This window comes from Gymnogyps californianus, chromosome 5 (assembly GCF_018139145.2).
Source record: "Gymnogyps californianus isolate 813 chromosome 5, ASM1813914v2, whole genome shotgun sequence".
NCBI lineage: Eukaryota > Metazoa > Chordata > Aves > Accipitriformes > Cathartidae > Gymnogyps > Gymnogyps californianus.
In genome coordinates, this window is record NC_059475.1 from 65,039,036 (window position 1) to 65,054,933 (window position 15,898).

Sequence of the window (15,898 nt, forward strand, 5' to 3'; positions counted from 1 at the left end):
AATTGCAAGGGTGGAAAGAGATTTGTCTTAGGCTCTGTTATGCAGCTTGTTACAAAGTTTTTAATGTCCAGTTAATTAAACCCCTGAAAACTGCAATTTCATGTTGTTGTAGCAGGACTCGATCTAATGGCCACTGAAGTCAACAGGAACTTGTCTGCTAATCTTAAGGTGTGTTTGGATCTGGCATGAATTGACAGCGAGATGCAACTAAGGCTGAAGGAAAGAGTGTTTATTTATGCAACAAATAATTAATACCATTCTATTAAAGAAATGAAAGGAGCTTTTCATTAATTACACCTACTTTGCAATGTAATGAAGGAGTCAGTCTGCTCCATTGCTCTTCGTGTCTTCTGATACTTTGCTGATGCTCCCAGGCATTTCATGTCTTCTCTGAGCCTTGCCCCTATTGCTTAAATAAACATATGCAATAACTGCAAACAGGATCAGCAATGCCAGTGTGAGCGGCTGGGCCAAGGCACTGGGCCAAGGCACTGTGCTCTCACACGCGCGTACTTGGAAGGTGAAACTTAGAAACCTCGTAATGGCTGAGTCAGTTTAGTAACACAAACAAACCTGAACAGCCAAAACGTATACCTACATCCATATGTGTGTACAGTGACATATAGAGGTGACATGTGAACAGCAAGTTCTAATGCCTGGAAGGCCGTGAGAGCCTCAGCAAGGTGACTTATTTCTAACAAAGCACAGGAAATTGTTAAAAGTAATAAAGATAACAAATTAAAATCGTGCTGCAGCACCGTTAAGAGCAGCCTTCCTTCTGTCACCTTGTCTCGCACAATGCAGATGTGACCCCGCAGCCCCTTGATGCTTCTTGGCACAACTAGCCCCATTGACTCCAGCGGGACCAAGGGGGGAGGCTGGGCACTGCTAGTCATGAAGGTACCAGTTTGCAGGATCAGGGTAGCACATGGTGACAGCTCAGTCCTGCTTCTGCGATGCGGGAGAGCAGGAAAAAAAGGCATTTTTGATAAAATAGTTGAAGCAGTGGAGATTTACTGAACCAGTGTTACACTGTCCATGCAGCTTGCTCAGTTTGCTGTTGCTAGCAATTCAGATATTGTCCGAGCTGTCCTGCTCGTCAGTGCATGAACTCTGAAAACACTTAGCCACTACCAGCTCTGTGCATTATTTCGGCTGGAAGAACCATGGTAGGTAAAGTAACGATGATGGATCTAAACGATAATAAAGTCTCCCTGTTGAAAATTTAAAGTGCTATACAACTATTTTTAGTGACCTCTCCAGCTGAGATAATGCAGAAAGCTAACTAGATGTGAACATCTCTCTTAGGTGAATTGATTCTTACAGTTTGCAAACCAAGGTGAATTGTAGGAGGTTAATGTTCATGCTCCAATACAAGAGATATCAGCTATATAAAAAGATGTATACTGTACATGTAAAGAAATAACCTATTAAATGTCTAATGTGGATACAATGGTTTTTTTTTTCTTTGAACACGTTTATTTCTGTAATGGACATTTAGTTTAGACAGAACAGTAAGAGCTCCCTCCCTCGTATCCTCCTCCCTCTCCTCCCTCTGTGTGTATATATGTGTGATGTGTGTGGGCATGAGAGAGGGAGAAGACTTTTGTCTTTGATTCAGGAAAGCAAACATTTCCCAGCTGGGGTGTTCTGATCCCACATTGAAACAAAGTATTTAAATTTGATTTTCCAAAATCAAAGACATTAAAAAAATGTTTTAAAATAGATTTTTTTCTCCCTTCAAGCATGCCCCAAACCTGAGTTCTTGGGTCAGCATTTTCAAATTCAGGACTTTAAAATGAAGCAACTATTTTTTGTGGCTTCCTAAATAAAAGAGCTGAGCACCAGCAGCTCGCTCTCTGCAAGGAGATGCAGAGCAGTGGGTGCCTTTGCAAAATGCGGCACATATTCCAGGATTGCTACAGCAAATTCTTTACTTCTCAGAGCTCATTTGTCTCAGAAGGGCTGCACATCCAGCAATGCAACCTGCTCCCCCTCCCGTCCAAACCCTCAGATGGCAATTAGCAACATCAATAAGTGATAGAACAAATACTTGTCTCTAAAAAAACAAGCCACAGACAGAGCAGCTCATTCACTTTACTCTGAGGCTGCATTACAAACCTTAATTTTTTATATTTCATCTCTTCAAAGCCCCAGTCCTACACTTAGTTTTGAGATGAGACACTTGAAAGTCAATGGGTGATGAAGGATGGGTGAAAGGCAAGACCTAACACTGCAGGGGCCGAGGGTGAAGAACTGTATCCATCAAGTCCCATGCACACCAAGGATGCCACCGTAAGGAAGATTTTTAGCTGAGTTGCTGTGGCTCAGCTCTTTAGCAAAGAGCTTTTGGAACAGAGAAATGAGTCCGTTGACCTCTCAGCTCCTGGAGACAGTGAGTTTCCAGCAGAAGCAAAGCCAAAAGAAAATGGCAAAGACCAGATAAAATACTGTAATAGGAATGTTTATTAGCACTGCATAGTAATAAAATGAAATATTACTGGGAAAAACAGCTTTAAAAAGTTGGAAATGGGTGAGCAGATCCACCAAGGGGCCATGAAGTATGTGCTTGTAAGTATCAGTGTGACTCTAGTATTGCTTCAAGAGCCATTCCCTGCAGGAGACATCCCACCACTGAAGCCCTGAAGTCCTTCTGACCCACAAGTGACCTGCCAAACAAGTCTGCTAGGAAATACTCCAGCAGTTTAAGCTTAACAACCAAATTGGTTAGCATCACTCCTTCAGCGCTTGGGGATGTCAAGGGATAAAAAGGATCACCGACTGAGTGGGAACAATACTCACAGAAACTCAACTTTGGCCTTGGGAGTCTCATCTGCCTCTGTGGTCAATAGGCAGAGACAAGCTTTTGCAGACGGTGAACTTGATTGGAGAGGTGATCTTGGTTAAAACTGCCTAGATCTTCTTGCTGCTAAGGATGGAGGGGGAGGAGGGTGGGACCGTCTCCCTGGGCAACAGAGCCAGATTGACAGTGCTGGATTACTGCGCTAGTGCAACTAGAGTGAGATTAGGTGCTCTGAGTCACCTACCTGAGAACTTCTTTCTCCCACTGACCGTGCTGGCAACCTGCGGAGATCAACCTCCTTCATGTCAGTTTTAGGGACATCCATCCCCACAGTGGCTCCAGGGACCGGCTGCTGACCTGCACTGGAGCAGGCACATGAGAAAGTTATTGCAAGCCAAGGTAATTTTGAAGAACAGCCCACGAAGCCTTTAAATTGACTTAAGAAACAACCTGGTCTGAAGAGCAGTTTCCAATATAGATGTCCTGATAGAGATGTTTACGAGAAGGCTTTTTTCCCAGCTTATAGAAACAGCAATTTGCTCCCTGAAGAACGGTTGCATGTCCTTGTGTTTCTTTGAAGTGCCTGAAAAACACTGGACCTGTGTGTCCTTACGTGTGTCTGGCTTCACTATGCATTTAATGAGGAATTATCCTACAATATGATGTTCCAGAAGAAGAGCTGTCATTCTGTCCTCGGCTACCTTGGTGTTACAACTATGTGGTATGAAAACATTTCAAGAATTGCTTCTGAAGAAGCACATGTATTTCAGCAGGTGAAATTGGGAGGAATGGGCTGTCTTTGTTCTGAAAGGAGCCGCTAATGGTCATTGAAAGGAGGTTCAACACAACGAAAGTCTTCCAGCTGAAAAAAATCATGTCCTGCTCATCTGTTATAGAGCTCTCCATTGAAATCAACTGGTCTTGAAAAAGAGAAGGTAGTGCTAGAGTAAAACTCCCCACTTGTCCTAGCGAAGCCCCAAATAGTGTGTCATTGTGGGTTACTATGGAGTTATCGAATAAAGGCTGAGAAGCTTGTTCTACTGGTCAATACCTGTGTGTGTGTATGCAGATCTCAGCAGTGGCTGTGTGTCTCCTGGCAGCTCCCCTCCGAAACCTGCATTCAGCTCGTGTGAAGTTTTCTAAGGGATTGAACTTCTGAGACTAGTGCAAATAAGGCGTGGGCGCTCAGGACAAATGGACACTCCCTTTCTGCTCCTGGTGCTGGGTTATGACAACCTCTCTTTTCACATCTTTGCTTTGTATCAGACTCCTAACAAATAACAAAAAAAAAGGTATCAGGAGGAACAGCTTTAAATGGAAATAAAGAGATGTGTCTAAATCCTTCAGGCTGTTTGGGATGTCTCAAGTGATTTAGTCTGGCTGTATCTGTACATTAAAACGTATGAGGGCACTGAGGTTCATCACTTATCCTATTAAAACGTTAGAAGAGTCCCTGACATGGGATTGCCTCAGACCAGGCAGAGCTGTCCCACACATTCCCCGGGGAAAGGCTCAATAGCTACCATGAGGTGTGGAGCCTTTCCCATCGGCAGTACGGACACAGCCACCCCCTATTTGGAGGGTGAGAGGGCCGAAAAGCATGGAGCAGGGCCCCCCATCAGTGGGCAGCAGCGCCAGGACATGTCATTTAATAGCACAGACATGGCAAAGTGGCTGCCTGGTCCATGACAGGTCTCTACTGTGACAATAAAGAGCTAAAACCCTGCCAGATGTTTTCCAGGCAGGAGTCTATGCTGGATGAAGGCATGTTGGGGGAGAGAGACCGCCCATGAACCTGGTCTCCATGTGGACACCCTCCCGACAAGGCTGTCCTGGTTGTCTGAGGGCGAGCTGCAAATCCAGATTTGGGGGATAGCAAGCTCCCAGTCTTGTCTGACACCACCTCCATCTTTATTCGGCTTGGAATAGGCATGGTGGGGAGGGAGTCCTGGAGGTCCTTGGGCATCGCTGGAGAGGAGAGGCTTTTCCCCCACCGATAAGCGGGGAGGGCGCGGATCCCATCCCACCCATGCCATGTGTGTGGGTGACCACGGGGAAGGCCACAGAGGTGGGTTTAGCTCAGCGCTGTGGGGCAATCCCAAGATGCAAGAAAAGCCCTTTGGGTTTTACTTTATACAGTGCGAGAAGAGCCTGTGAGGGGAGAGCACTGGGTGATTGGCACCTTTTTTAGGCTTTCTGGGACAGAAATATTGGAAGCGGTGGTGAGGGCTGATGCCTTGGGGCCGACTCCAGCGGGATGGAGTGGCACCAGCTCTGCTAAGTGTAAGGAGACAATTAACGAAGTGTGGAGGGTTGTGGGGTCACGGTGCCTCTCCCCCACCTCTGGGAAGAGGCAGAGGGGACAAATATGTGAACCCACTTTGCTTTTGTAAGGTTTGAAGCTGGAAACTTCCCTCCAAACCGTATTTCTTGCAGGGGAAGGTGTGTGCCAGAGAGGTCGGTGTTGCAGATGAGAAGCAGCAGGGTTAAAATGGACTCTCCAGGGAATTTCTGCATTTTTGGGGGGCTTAGACTGAAATTAGCAAGTGATGAAGGGAGGGGAGCCACTTCCTGGCCTTTTGCTGGGGGTCTTGCAGCCTGTCCTGAAACAGAAGGGAATAGAAACCCAAGGGCTTTATCCATCACCCTGGTGCCGAGAATAAATGCCGATAGAGTGCGAAGTGCTGTATCCCTCGGGAGATCTAAGATGACATGTTCCTTCCCTTGATTCCCACCTAGGTCTCGCCCTCCGGTCCCCCCCTCAGGGGGGCACACCAAGGTCAGCCCAGGGTTCAGGCTCTGTTGTGGGTGCTGGGGCTGCGGGGTGGCCCTGGGGAGGGGACAGGGGAGAGGACAGGTCAAAGTTTGGCGGGTTCTGCATCCCACAGTGCCCTTTCCCTTTGGCCTCCCACACCTCCGTCCTCCCCTCCGGCAAACACATTTGGATCTTCTCCTGGAAAAGAAAGAAATAACACAAATATAAAAAAGCCAGTGCCCGGCGTTGCTGACAGGCAGGTACAGACGTCACTGGGGAGTATTACGCTCACTCTCACGGTATTACCCCTGCATCGGCCAGGGGTAACTGGATCTGTGATAGAGTCTGATCCTCCCAAGCCTTTAATTGGATGCGTGAAAGGTCCAAAATGCAGCTCACTCTCATGCTTCCCCCAGCTACGAGATACACAGTCTTCTTGTCACACAAGGGCACTTTCCAATGAACCCAGCCTCCTTTCTAACCTCTGATACCACGGAGCTCCCAGGCCAGCAAGCCAAAGCAGACCCTTTGTAAAGGAGCCCTCCCAGCCAAGTGAAGTGCTGGTGGTGGTGAAATATTCAATAGCTTTCCAGACACCCACCCTGTTTCTGTTCTGCAAAGAAAATGCCTTAGTTAGATGAGGGGCAAAAGGCGGTGGCAGAACAATCAGGGAACAGTCGCTCCCTTCTGTGGGATCGGGCTGCAGGATGGGGCCGGGACAAGCGCTCCGCAAGGCTTGTGCAAACTGGAGCGCGAAGATCGGCGTGCGGGGAGCACCCGCGTGTGCCAGGCAGCAGCTGGGGCAGCGCTCCCGGCCTGGAAAGGCTGATGTGGCTTTTCCAAGGCTCCTGCATCCCCCAGCCCTCCCTCCACACGGTTTCCACTGCAAACAGTAGCAGCCCTCCTCTGCAGCGCCGGGGCTGGGACAATGCGCCCCGGCTAAGTGGGCCTTCTGTCCCCTGCTGCACCGGGGCCAGGCTCTCCCCAACCTGCAAGCCTTTTGCTTTCCTTTTTTTTTTTTTTTTTTTCCTCTTGCAAAATCAATTTAGGGACAGCTCACTCATTTTCCCCCCTTGCAAACTTATTAGCTATTCAGCCTCGGCGAGCACTCGTAAGCATCCTTTGTCCCAGGGAGGGCTGGAGACCCCTTCATTAGCAGTGATTACTCTGAGCAGTTTGACAGCCTCCCAGCCCGCTTACAAGACTTTCCCATTCAGCCCTGCCCGGGGCTGCCCCGGTTCTCAAAAGAAACGGAAATATTCAAACATTTCTCCCCCCGCCCCCAGCTGAATAGAGGAAAAGCCGCTTCTCTTCTCCGCCCTCCTCATTCACTTCACTTTTGATACAATATTTTCCTTCTTTGTTAAACCGGAGAGAGAGCGGTCAAGGCAGGCTTTTTAGTGACCCTTTTCTGAGCGTTTTGTTTAATGTAAATACAAGCTCCCCCCCCCCCCTTCACGGATTATTATTATTATTTTTAAAAAAGCCGAAGGCTCGGGAGCGCGACGGCTTGGGCTGATCTTTAGGAAAAAAAATGCTGAAAATGCCAGGGGAAGGGGATTCCCTTTCAATGCGGAAAGGGAAAGGGCAGAAGGAAAAAAAAAAGGGGGGGGGGACACCGTTTTTCTTCCGTGGGTCTTATCGGTCCAGCCAAACACGGCCGGCGCAGCCCCACGGCCCCGGCCCCTGCGGAGCTCCGCCGGTGAGTAAGCGGGGCCGGGAGATGCTCAGCACTCCTGATCCTCCCACTCCAAGCAAGGCCGGGGACCGGGGCTGCTTTTCTCAGGGTGGCTCCGTGCTCCGCTCCCCTCCCCGGCCGCCGTTTCGGAAGGGGTTGATTTGTGCCCTCGCTGGGGCGGGGGGCACGGAGCATCCGCGGGACGGTCCCTCCACAGCCCACTCAGGAGATCCAGCACCCTTTATACCACTTAAACCCTTTGTCGAAACATGTGATACTCACGCCGCTGCCTGTTGTCCAAATTCCAGCTTTTTTAGTTAGAAAGAAATTCCACGTTATCAGAGGCTGAGCGGATGTGTTCATACAATTCTCCACCTCTGTATATGTCTTTCGAAAGCTTATATATTTTCGAAAGCTTTAATTCCCTACAATATGCGCTAGCTACTTTGCCCGCAGAAGCGAATGGAGAAATTGCAATCCACCGATTCCCGGGGAAGGAAAGAAAGAACACGGTGTGTTTCAGCCGATTCCGTTTTGAGAGGGAAAACTGCTTTTCCTCCCCCAAAAAACTCGTGGGTGGGAAGCGCTGCCCGCCAGCGAACCCACCAAGCCCAAAACAGAGGCAAAACCCCCACCTCGTTTGAGGTTTGAGCCTCAACGCCGGGCTCCTCTTGCACGGCTCTGTCGGGGACAAACCCGGTGGGGTTTAAGAGGCAACAAACCTGGCGCAGGGTTGGGGTGCAAGGTGCGCTCCGGCCCCTCCCGGAGGTGGGTACCCCTCAAAGGGAGCTGGAAAACCCCGCGCTGCCCCGCTCCCCGTCCCTGCCATCCGCTGGTCCCGCACTCGCAAAACGCAGCTTGTTTGCCTCTCCCGACACCCTGAACTACACCTGGCCAGGGAAACAGTTGCTTGTAAATAGACTTAAAAAACCCCAGCTAATAAATACCTTCTACCTGCCCCATCCCTGTGATGGTCTGTAAGGAAAACCCAGGCACATGCATTGGGGATGAAACGCAGATTTAGACATCGGCGGTGCCAACGCCTTTCAGGCTTTAAATGCAAACTTAAGCAGAGGGGGGAAAGCCACTGCCGAGACGGGAATATACCTCCCGATAAAAGGCAGGGCGATAGAATTAATCTATCACGGAGGTGAAATGGCCCCTGTGCCCCCCCCCCCGGCCGCCTCCGTGACCTTGCAGGGGAGCTGGAGCCGAGCAGGAGCTGGGGCATTTCTCGCAGCCGCTGCGCGTTAGCTCTGCCTGGCTTCCCCCGATGCAAGGCTTCGCCTGCTAAATAAAACGAGCGGAGCAATCAGCTTACCGGGGAGGCATCTCTCTGAGGACAGGGAAGTAAACGCGATGAGACCGAGCAGACGAAAAAAGCACAGCTCAGGCGATTTAAAGATCAATGTCAAATTGTATAATATAAAATCCTTCTGCTGGAGGAAAAAGCTTAGCACGCTCCTTAGACCTGGCGTTTGGTCTCCCCCAGCAAAACCGCCGCAAAACAAAGCGAGGGAGGCGGATGGTGGGGGGCAGCCCCTGGCACATCGCTGGGGCCGGGATTTGGGGTTATTTCGCCCCCGATCCGGCCCTTCCCGGGCATGGAGGGCTGTTAATTCCCCATCTTCTCTTTGCATTTGCCAGGTGAGGGAGGAAGCTTGGCTTCCCCGGCTGGGCTGTCCGCAACCATTTCTCTCCCTTATTTTTTTTCCCTTCCTTTTTCCTCGTCCCTGTCCGAAAATTCTCCGCCGGTAATCCCAAAAACCTCAGCCCTTGGGAGAGGAGAAGCTGCGGCGATGCCTTCTCCTTCCCTTCCCCGGGCACCCGCATCCTCCACCAGCCCCGGCCCCGCTCCCCTCGCCTCATCCCGGCTCCCCCCGACTCCCTGCCTTGCAAAGACATCACCCCCGGTCCCGGGGACCCAGCTATTTCGGTTCCTGCCGAGCTGATGCTGAAATACCCGTGGCCTCGGAAATCTGCTCTGCGTAAACTGGCGGGCTTGAGACCGACACCGTCATTTCAAAGCAGATGCGAGGGTCGTTCACCAAATATTTTATTATGGTTTTAGGCTGCTTCATACAGTTTCGTCCTGCACATGCTCTACAAGTCACCTGTGCACATAGAGAACAAGCCAAAAATAATAATAATTAATAATAATAATAATAGAAAAAATCTACCATAACAATCCCTTAAATAAGTAAATAAACATTATATATATATATATATAAAAACCCTTTAAAGTAAAGCAAAACCCAACCAAAAGAACAGCGTCTTTTCAACATGAAACACCCCCGCGGGATAAGGGCAGGCGCTCAGATATTTTGCAACTTGGCATTCGGGTTTGGTTTGCGGTTTTTTTAACGTTTTCTGGGCTTTCTCTAATTTTTTTTTTTTTTTAGGCATCAATTCTGCACATCCTTCGAAATAAAGGCGACAACGATTTTTATCACGTTTTTTAATGCAGTCTGCTGCGGGACTGGGAGGGAGGCGCGGGCGGGCGGCGTGTGGCTGGGGAGCGCCCCATACCCCGGGTTTGGCGACCGCGGCCGGGCGATTGCAAGCCCCGCTGCTCCGGCCGTGTCGGCAGGCAGGCAGGCAGGCACCGGTTAGCTGGACCTCCCGCTCCCCCCGGTTTGTCACGGCGGTGATGTCAGATGTCACATTCACTGTCGCTGGATGTGATGGAGATGGCGGAGGTGGCCGCTTTGCTGGAGAGGCTGGCCGCGGGGCTGGAGGCGGCCCCCACCGCCTCCCCGCCGCTCTCCTCCTCCGCTTGCAGCGAGCGCACCGAGCCCTGCGTTAGGACCTGCTGCTGTAGCCTGCAAGGAACCGGCACACACAGCATCACCGCCCGGCCCTCCGCGCCCCGGGGACCCGCCGACAGCCCCCGTTTCCCCCCCCCCCCCCCAGGGACTCCCCCGACCGGCACGCCCACGCCGCTGCCCCCACCTCCAGCTCACACCAGTTTTCCCAGTCTGGCGGCTCTGTCCGAGAGACTGGGTGCCCACCCCAGGGCCAGCCCCGCTCCTCGGCCGGCACACCGCGGGGGGTGGCCGTCCCCCTCCTCCGCAGCCTGTCCCCAAACCGGGCCTCATCCGAAGGGTCGGTAATTCCCTGCAGCATCTCCCGGGCGGCGGTTCCCCTCCAGCAGGCCTTACGTCTTCCCTCTCTGCTGATGAAAAGGGGCTGCGGGTGACAGCACCCATTCCCCCGACGTGCGGCCGCCCGGCTGCGCGCAGTGGCCGGCGGGGCTGGGGGGTGACGAGTGGAACCCCCCCCCCGGGCTCCTGGAGAGGAGATAACGGGGGGACTCTGCTCCCTTCCCCGCTTCCCGGGGCGTCTGCTTGTGCCGCTAGTGTTGGTGTAACACCGCGCGTTTAAAGCCGCGATTTTGTTCTTTAAGATTAAAAAACAGAAAAAGGAGAGGAGAGGAGAAATAAGAAAATTATCCCAAGAAACGTTCTCGGCTGGCGCCGGCGGAGATGTAGGGCCAGGCGGCTCTCTGCAAATGAGCAGGGCCCGCAGAGGGGCATTGCCGGCTCTGCTCCAGCTGGACGTATATGAAATAGGTATCTGTATGTCCCGGCCAAACTTGGAAGGGGGGTTTCTCTTCGCTTAGCCGCTGAATACGGCCCTTCTGGCGCCAGGTCCTGCCGGGGTCACGGCAGCTTCGCTAGCAGCGGTGCCCGGGAGGTCTCTCTCCCTCTCCCCGGCCCCTCTCCCCCAAGAGCGGCCAAGGGGGAGCCCGGGCGGGGACCCTCCCCTATTAAAAATAAATAAATAAATAAATAAATAAATAAATAGATAAATAAAAAGCCGTAGGGTTTTCCCGCTGCTCCTACTTTATCTCGCTGCATTTCCCGGGGAGAAACTTCCCGGGCTCGTTTCCCCGTCCCCCGAGGCGGGGCTGGCCGCAGCGCCGGGGCCGCGCTACCTCTGCCGGCAGCCTCCCACCGGCCCCCGCAGCCCCCCGGCCTCGGCGGGCGGGGGCGAAGCCTCCCGAAGAGGGGGGGGGGGGGGCCTGTGCCCCGACGGGACGGGCAGCACCTTACCTGTTCTTAGCGGCTGCTGCCCTGTCCCTTTGCCTGCGGTTTTTGAACCAGTTGCCCACTTGCGTGGGGGTAAGTCCCGTGGCCTGAGCCAGTTCCCGCTTTTTGCTGGGATTGGGGTAAGGGTCCTGCAGGTACCACTCCCGCAGCAAATGCCTCGTCCGCTCCTTGAAGCAATGTGTCTTCTGCTCGCCGTCCCAGATGGTGCGGGGCAGCGGGAACTTCTTCCTCACCCGGTACTTGTCCACCGGCCCCAGGGGTCGGCCCCGCAGCTTCTCCGCCTCCTGGTAGTGCGCTTCCAGCCAGAGGGCTTGCAGTTTGGCGTGGGACTCCTTGGTGAACTTGTGGTTCTCCAAGATGTGGTAGAGCTCCCGGTAGTTCCCCGTGTGGAAGGCCACGATGGCCCGGGCTCTCAGCACCGACTCGTTCTTGTTGAGGGCCTCGCAGGCCGCGGGGGCCACGGGCAGGGACCAGAGGAAGCGCCCCAGGCGCTCGATGTCCCCGCTCTCCTCCAGGGTCTCGCATACCCCGGCCACCTGCTGCGGGCTGAAATTGAGGATGGGCAGCTGGAACATGGAGGCGGCGCCGGGCTCCGCTCCGCGCTCCGCGCACCCCCGGCGATGCCCGCCGCCGCCGCGCACACCCCCGCGGCGGGGAAGCGGGCAGCGGCCCCGGCGGCCGCCCCTCGCTCCGCTTCTGCCTCCTCCGGCGCCGGCGGAGCTGCCGCGGGAGGGACGGTGGAGGGCGGAGAGGCGATGGGGAGAGCTCGGCGGCTCCGGCGACTGGGGGCGGTGGGCAGGGGCGAGGCGGAGGAGGATGGAGCAGGGGGGAGGGCGGGCGTGGGGGGAGGGAGGGAAGGGGAAAAAAACAAAAAAAAAAAAAAGGAAAAAAAAAGGGAAAAAAGAAAAGGCACAAGCCCAGCTCCGCGCCGCCGCCGCGCTGCTGCGGGAGCGGCTGATTTGCTGTCGGGCTCGGCAGATTGGCTCCCGGGTTTCCATGGCGGGGCTGCCACTCACTGTCAGACGCTGCCAATCACGGCGGAAGGCCCGGCGCCGCCGACCGGCAGCACCTCCCCGCCCCGGCTCCCCGCCCCGGCTCCCCGCCCCGCTCCCCGGGGCGCCCCGTCCCGTCCCGTCCCGTCCCGTCCCGTCCCGCTGCCCGGGGGCCGCGACCCCGCCGCCCTGCCGCTCCGCTCCGGGCAGGGGCAGAGCAGCTCACCCGCCCCGGGAGCGGCAGGCTGCAAGGCGGAGAAGTGGGGCACCCGCTGAGGTTTGCTGCCGGAAAGTTGGAGGGAGCGGCCCCCGCGATGGGATGCCCGGGACCCCCCTACACCCTCCCCGGTAAAGCTGTGGGGTCAGGAAATCTGATAAAAAACCGGCTGCCTAACAGCGGCAGTGATGCTGGGAGTGTCAGTGACAATGGATGCAGCGGGAGTACCGCAAGAAGAGCCGAGATTTAGGGGAAAACTCTCCCCCTTCCCCCTGTAGGTCACTGCCCATCTCTGTTAAGACAAGGAATTATCTGCAAAAAGCCCAGCGCCCTTCTCCGTTCAACTAAAGCTTTATATTTTTTTTTTTAACATTTAAAACCTTATTGTTTTCGGCTGAATGGTCCTGAATAGACGTCGAGAATAGTCGCGGGGAGTGAGAAGTCATTTGTAGGTCAGGACAGCGACTTAAAGCAGATTTCAGGAATCTTTTGAAATATCGATCACCTAGCAGTAATCATTCCCCGCGGGTTTTTCCCCCTCCGCTCCCCGAGCGAGCGACCGCGGGGCTGGGGGCGAGGTGAGCGCCCAGCCGCCCCTTCGGAGGAGCGGGGCAACCTCCCGACGTCTCGGTGCAGGGATGGAATCACTTTCCGAGCTGTGAGGATATGATTTGTTTTCTGGAGAGAAGGGGGGGGGGGGGGGGGAAGATCAAGAAGCCACTCTTTATTCTACATATAGCTGCTCAGTGGCAATTTCTTCCGGGGAACATTAGGGACTATGCTCGGAAAGGCAGCATATATGTTGAATTAAGCTCAATATGTTCTCTCCTCTGCTCTTTGCAATGTTTGGTTTTTTTTTTTTTTCTAGAACGCTTGTCAAAGAAATCACTTCTTAATTTGGTATCTTGTTATTGTCTCTTTCCCCCTTCTCTTTTCTTCTTTGGTTTTTTTTCTTATTGTTTTTTGTCTTCCTTTCTTCCCTTCTTTAAGAAAGCTCCTTTGCTAGTTGCCCGTAGACCGAAATTAAACAGATTTACATTTTCTCCAATCATTTCTCCGCAGAAATGGAGTTGGATTGGGGCTTGCCGTCTTTTCTTTAGTATCAAGTACAATTTGTCTTTTGCTTGTGAAGATTTGGTAAATCAGAAGGCAGATAGATAGCGCAGATGGTCGGAGGTGTCGGGTCAGATTATGGTACGCCTCAGTACAGTGCTAAGCTCATTCTGACGGAAAACCCTGATATTATTTTCACAGATCTACACAGTTCACTTGAAAAAAACCCTTCGAGCCATTTACATCATTTATGTGAGGCTCACAGCTAGCGGGATGGAAAAGCTTTCAATACTGCTCATTTTCATAAAACCCGACAGAGCTGGGGAAACATAAAAGCACAGACAAAGCTCACGAGTTCAGAGACACTCCACAGAAACTTAAAAAATAAAAGGGGAGACTCTTCAGCTTCACTTTACAGACCCAGGTTTGATTTGCCGTTCAGCTTAGAGAAAAAAAGGGGGAAGAAAAAAAATCAGAGAAGAGGAAAATATCATCTATAAATATTGCCGAGGGAGAGTCTTCTTCCACCCCATCCCTGTCCTCTCCGCCAGGGAAAAACAGTAATCTGAGTAGCTCGGTGAAAGATCCCAAATCACCACTTCGGGCAGGGATAAAAAAAAAACCCCAAACCTCCCCGGTATGAGCATCGGGCTTCCCTAGCGAGCGGGTGAGAAGGCGGCGACCTGCGCGGCGCCGGGCGCGTCCCCGCGGGCAGGGGCGCTGCCGCCCCGCCGCCCCGCAGCCCGCCCCGCCGGAGCCCCGCTCGGGGGGCGGCCAGCAGCCCCGAAAGCATCCCGGGACAGGGGCTGATGGAGAAAACCTCTGCTTTGTGAGAGGTGGAAGGGTGGAAAGCCTGTGTTAATGGATAGCTAATTTAGACCGGCCATATGATGATGATGATGATTACTAATATTACTGAAAGTCTTTCTTTTTCTGTTTTTATTTTTTTTTTTTTTTTTTTTAAAGCATGCACATGATCTGGCGAGAGAGTTACTGGGCTGCAGCCTAATGACCATGAACAGAGCGAAACAGGCTCCCTAATGAAAGCCAGGACTGTAGGCTAAAGAAATGAATCCTCATTAAGAGCAGCGACAGCAGCTCGCAGGGGCGAGGGGCTGTCCCCCAGGTCCCCAGCCTTTGTTCCCCAGAAACCAGCACGGATGGGGAGATACTGGCAGCTCTACTGGGAGGGGAGAGGAAGAGAAAGAAAAGGCAACACCGAAATGGACCCAGGAACCCTGTGTTAACCATTTAAAGGGTGACCCGAGGGGGAAAACCAGCCCAGCCCCAGCAGCTCTGCGCCGTCTCCAGCTGTGAACGCTGGGCTCTGTATTTGGGAAGTGGCACAGTCCCGGGGGGAACCGGCTTGTCCCTGGCTGGGGAAGGACCTGGGGGCTCCTTGCTCTGTGCCACTAGCGCCGAGAGAGAGAGATCAGCTCCAAGGGGGCCCCTCCGTCCCTTTCCCACCCTCTCGGGAGTTTTATCCGTTGCCGGGACCTCGGCAGTCTTCCCCCCGCCCCGTCGCTCCGGAGGAGCTTTACCGCCGGGCCGGGTCGGTCTTTGCCTCCGGGCTTTGCCTCCTGTCTCTTTGCGACCGGGGCCGCGAGGATCGACCCCCCACCCCCGTGGGGTCCCCGTGGGACCCGGTGCCGCGTCCAGGAGAGGCTCCCCGGGAAAACACAGGGTCCTGGGGTGCCCAGGCTCCTGGCTCAGCCCCCGTGTCTCATTAGAGCTGCCTGCGAGCCTGGGTGCGCACTCGGGCGTGTCTGCTTCTCTTCTGCTTTTTTCCCTCCTTTTTCTTCTTTCCCCCCCCCCCGTATAATAGGGACACTACTCGTGACATTAATAGCTGGCAATGATAACTACCTTAATTTAGGTCGCGGCTCTGACCCTTACTACAGGTAGAGTGAGGAGTTATCCCTGCAGAGATTAAACCACTGGAGAACGAGGAATAAAACAGCACATTAAAAAAGATTAATCAAAAATACTGCCAGCAATCCATATCGGCCCGACGGCCTGCATCGACACGGTGTGCTCTCTGGCCTACAGGCAGGGCACCCCCCCCCCAACCCTTAAAGCAAAAATATGCTGAGCAACGTGTCTATACACCTTCATATCAGCAGTTATCAGCTATCCTGGGTCCCAGAATCGCGGTGCCTGGGGATTATTTATCCAGACGGAGTTCCCAAACGCAGCAGAGGTGCGAATACGTTTTTTAAACCTTTGACTGGCGTTAAGTATTGCATCAAAAAAATACCCCTGGGAACGAGAGGCCCCACTTTAAAGGTCTCGGTAGGATTGCCGAAGATGTGGGAGTTTATTAAGTGATGCTAACCGACTCTGCAGCG

The 15,898-nt window shown here is 53.3% G+C and overlaps 1 protein-coding gene across 1 annotated transcript; it reads right to left on the reverse strand.

Moving 5' to 3' along the window:
* Nucleotides 1-9,889: 9,889 nt before the first annotated feature.
* Nucleotides 9,890-11,863, reverse strand: SIX6 (SIX homeobox 6). The gene is made up of 2 exons (XM_050897953.1): nt 11,292-11,863; nt 9,890-10,058 (listed from the first exon to the last, which is right to left on the reverse strand). Exons 1-2 carry the CDS (start codon nt 11,861-11,863, stop codon nt 9,890-9,892), a joined length of 741 nt encoding a protein of 246 aa, XP_050753910.1.
* Between the last annotated feature and the right edge of the window lie 4,035 nt (nt 11,864-15,898).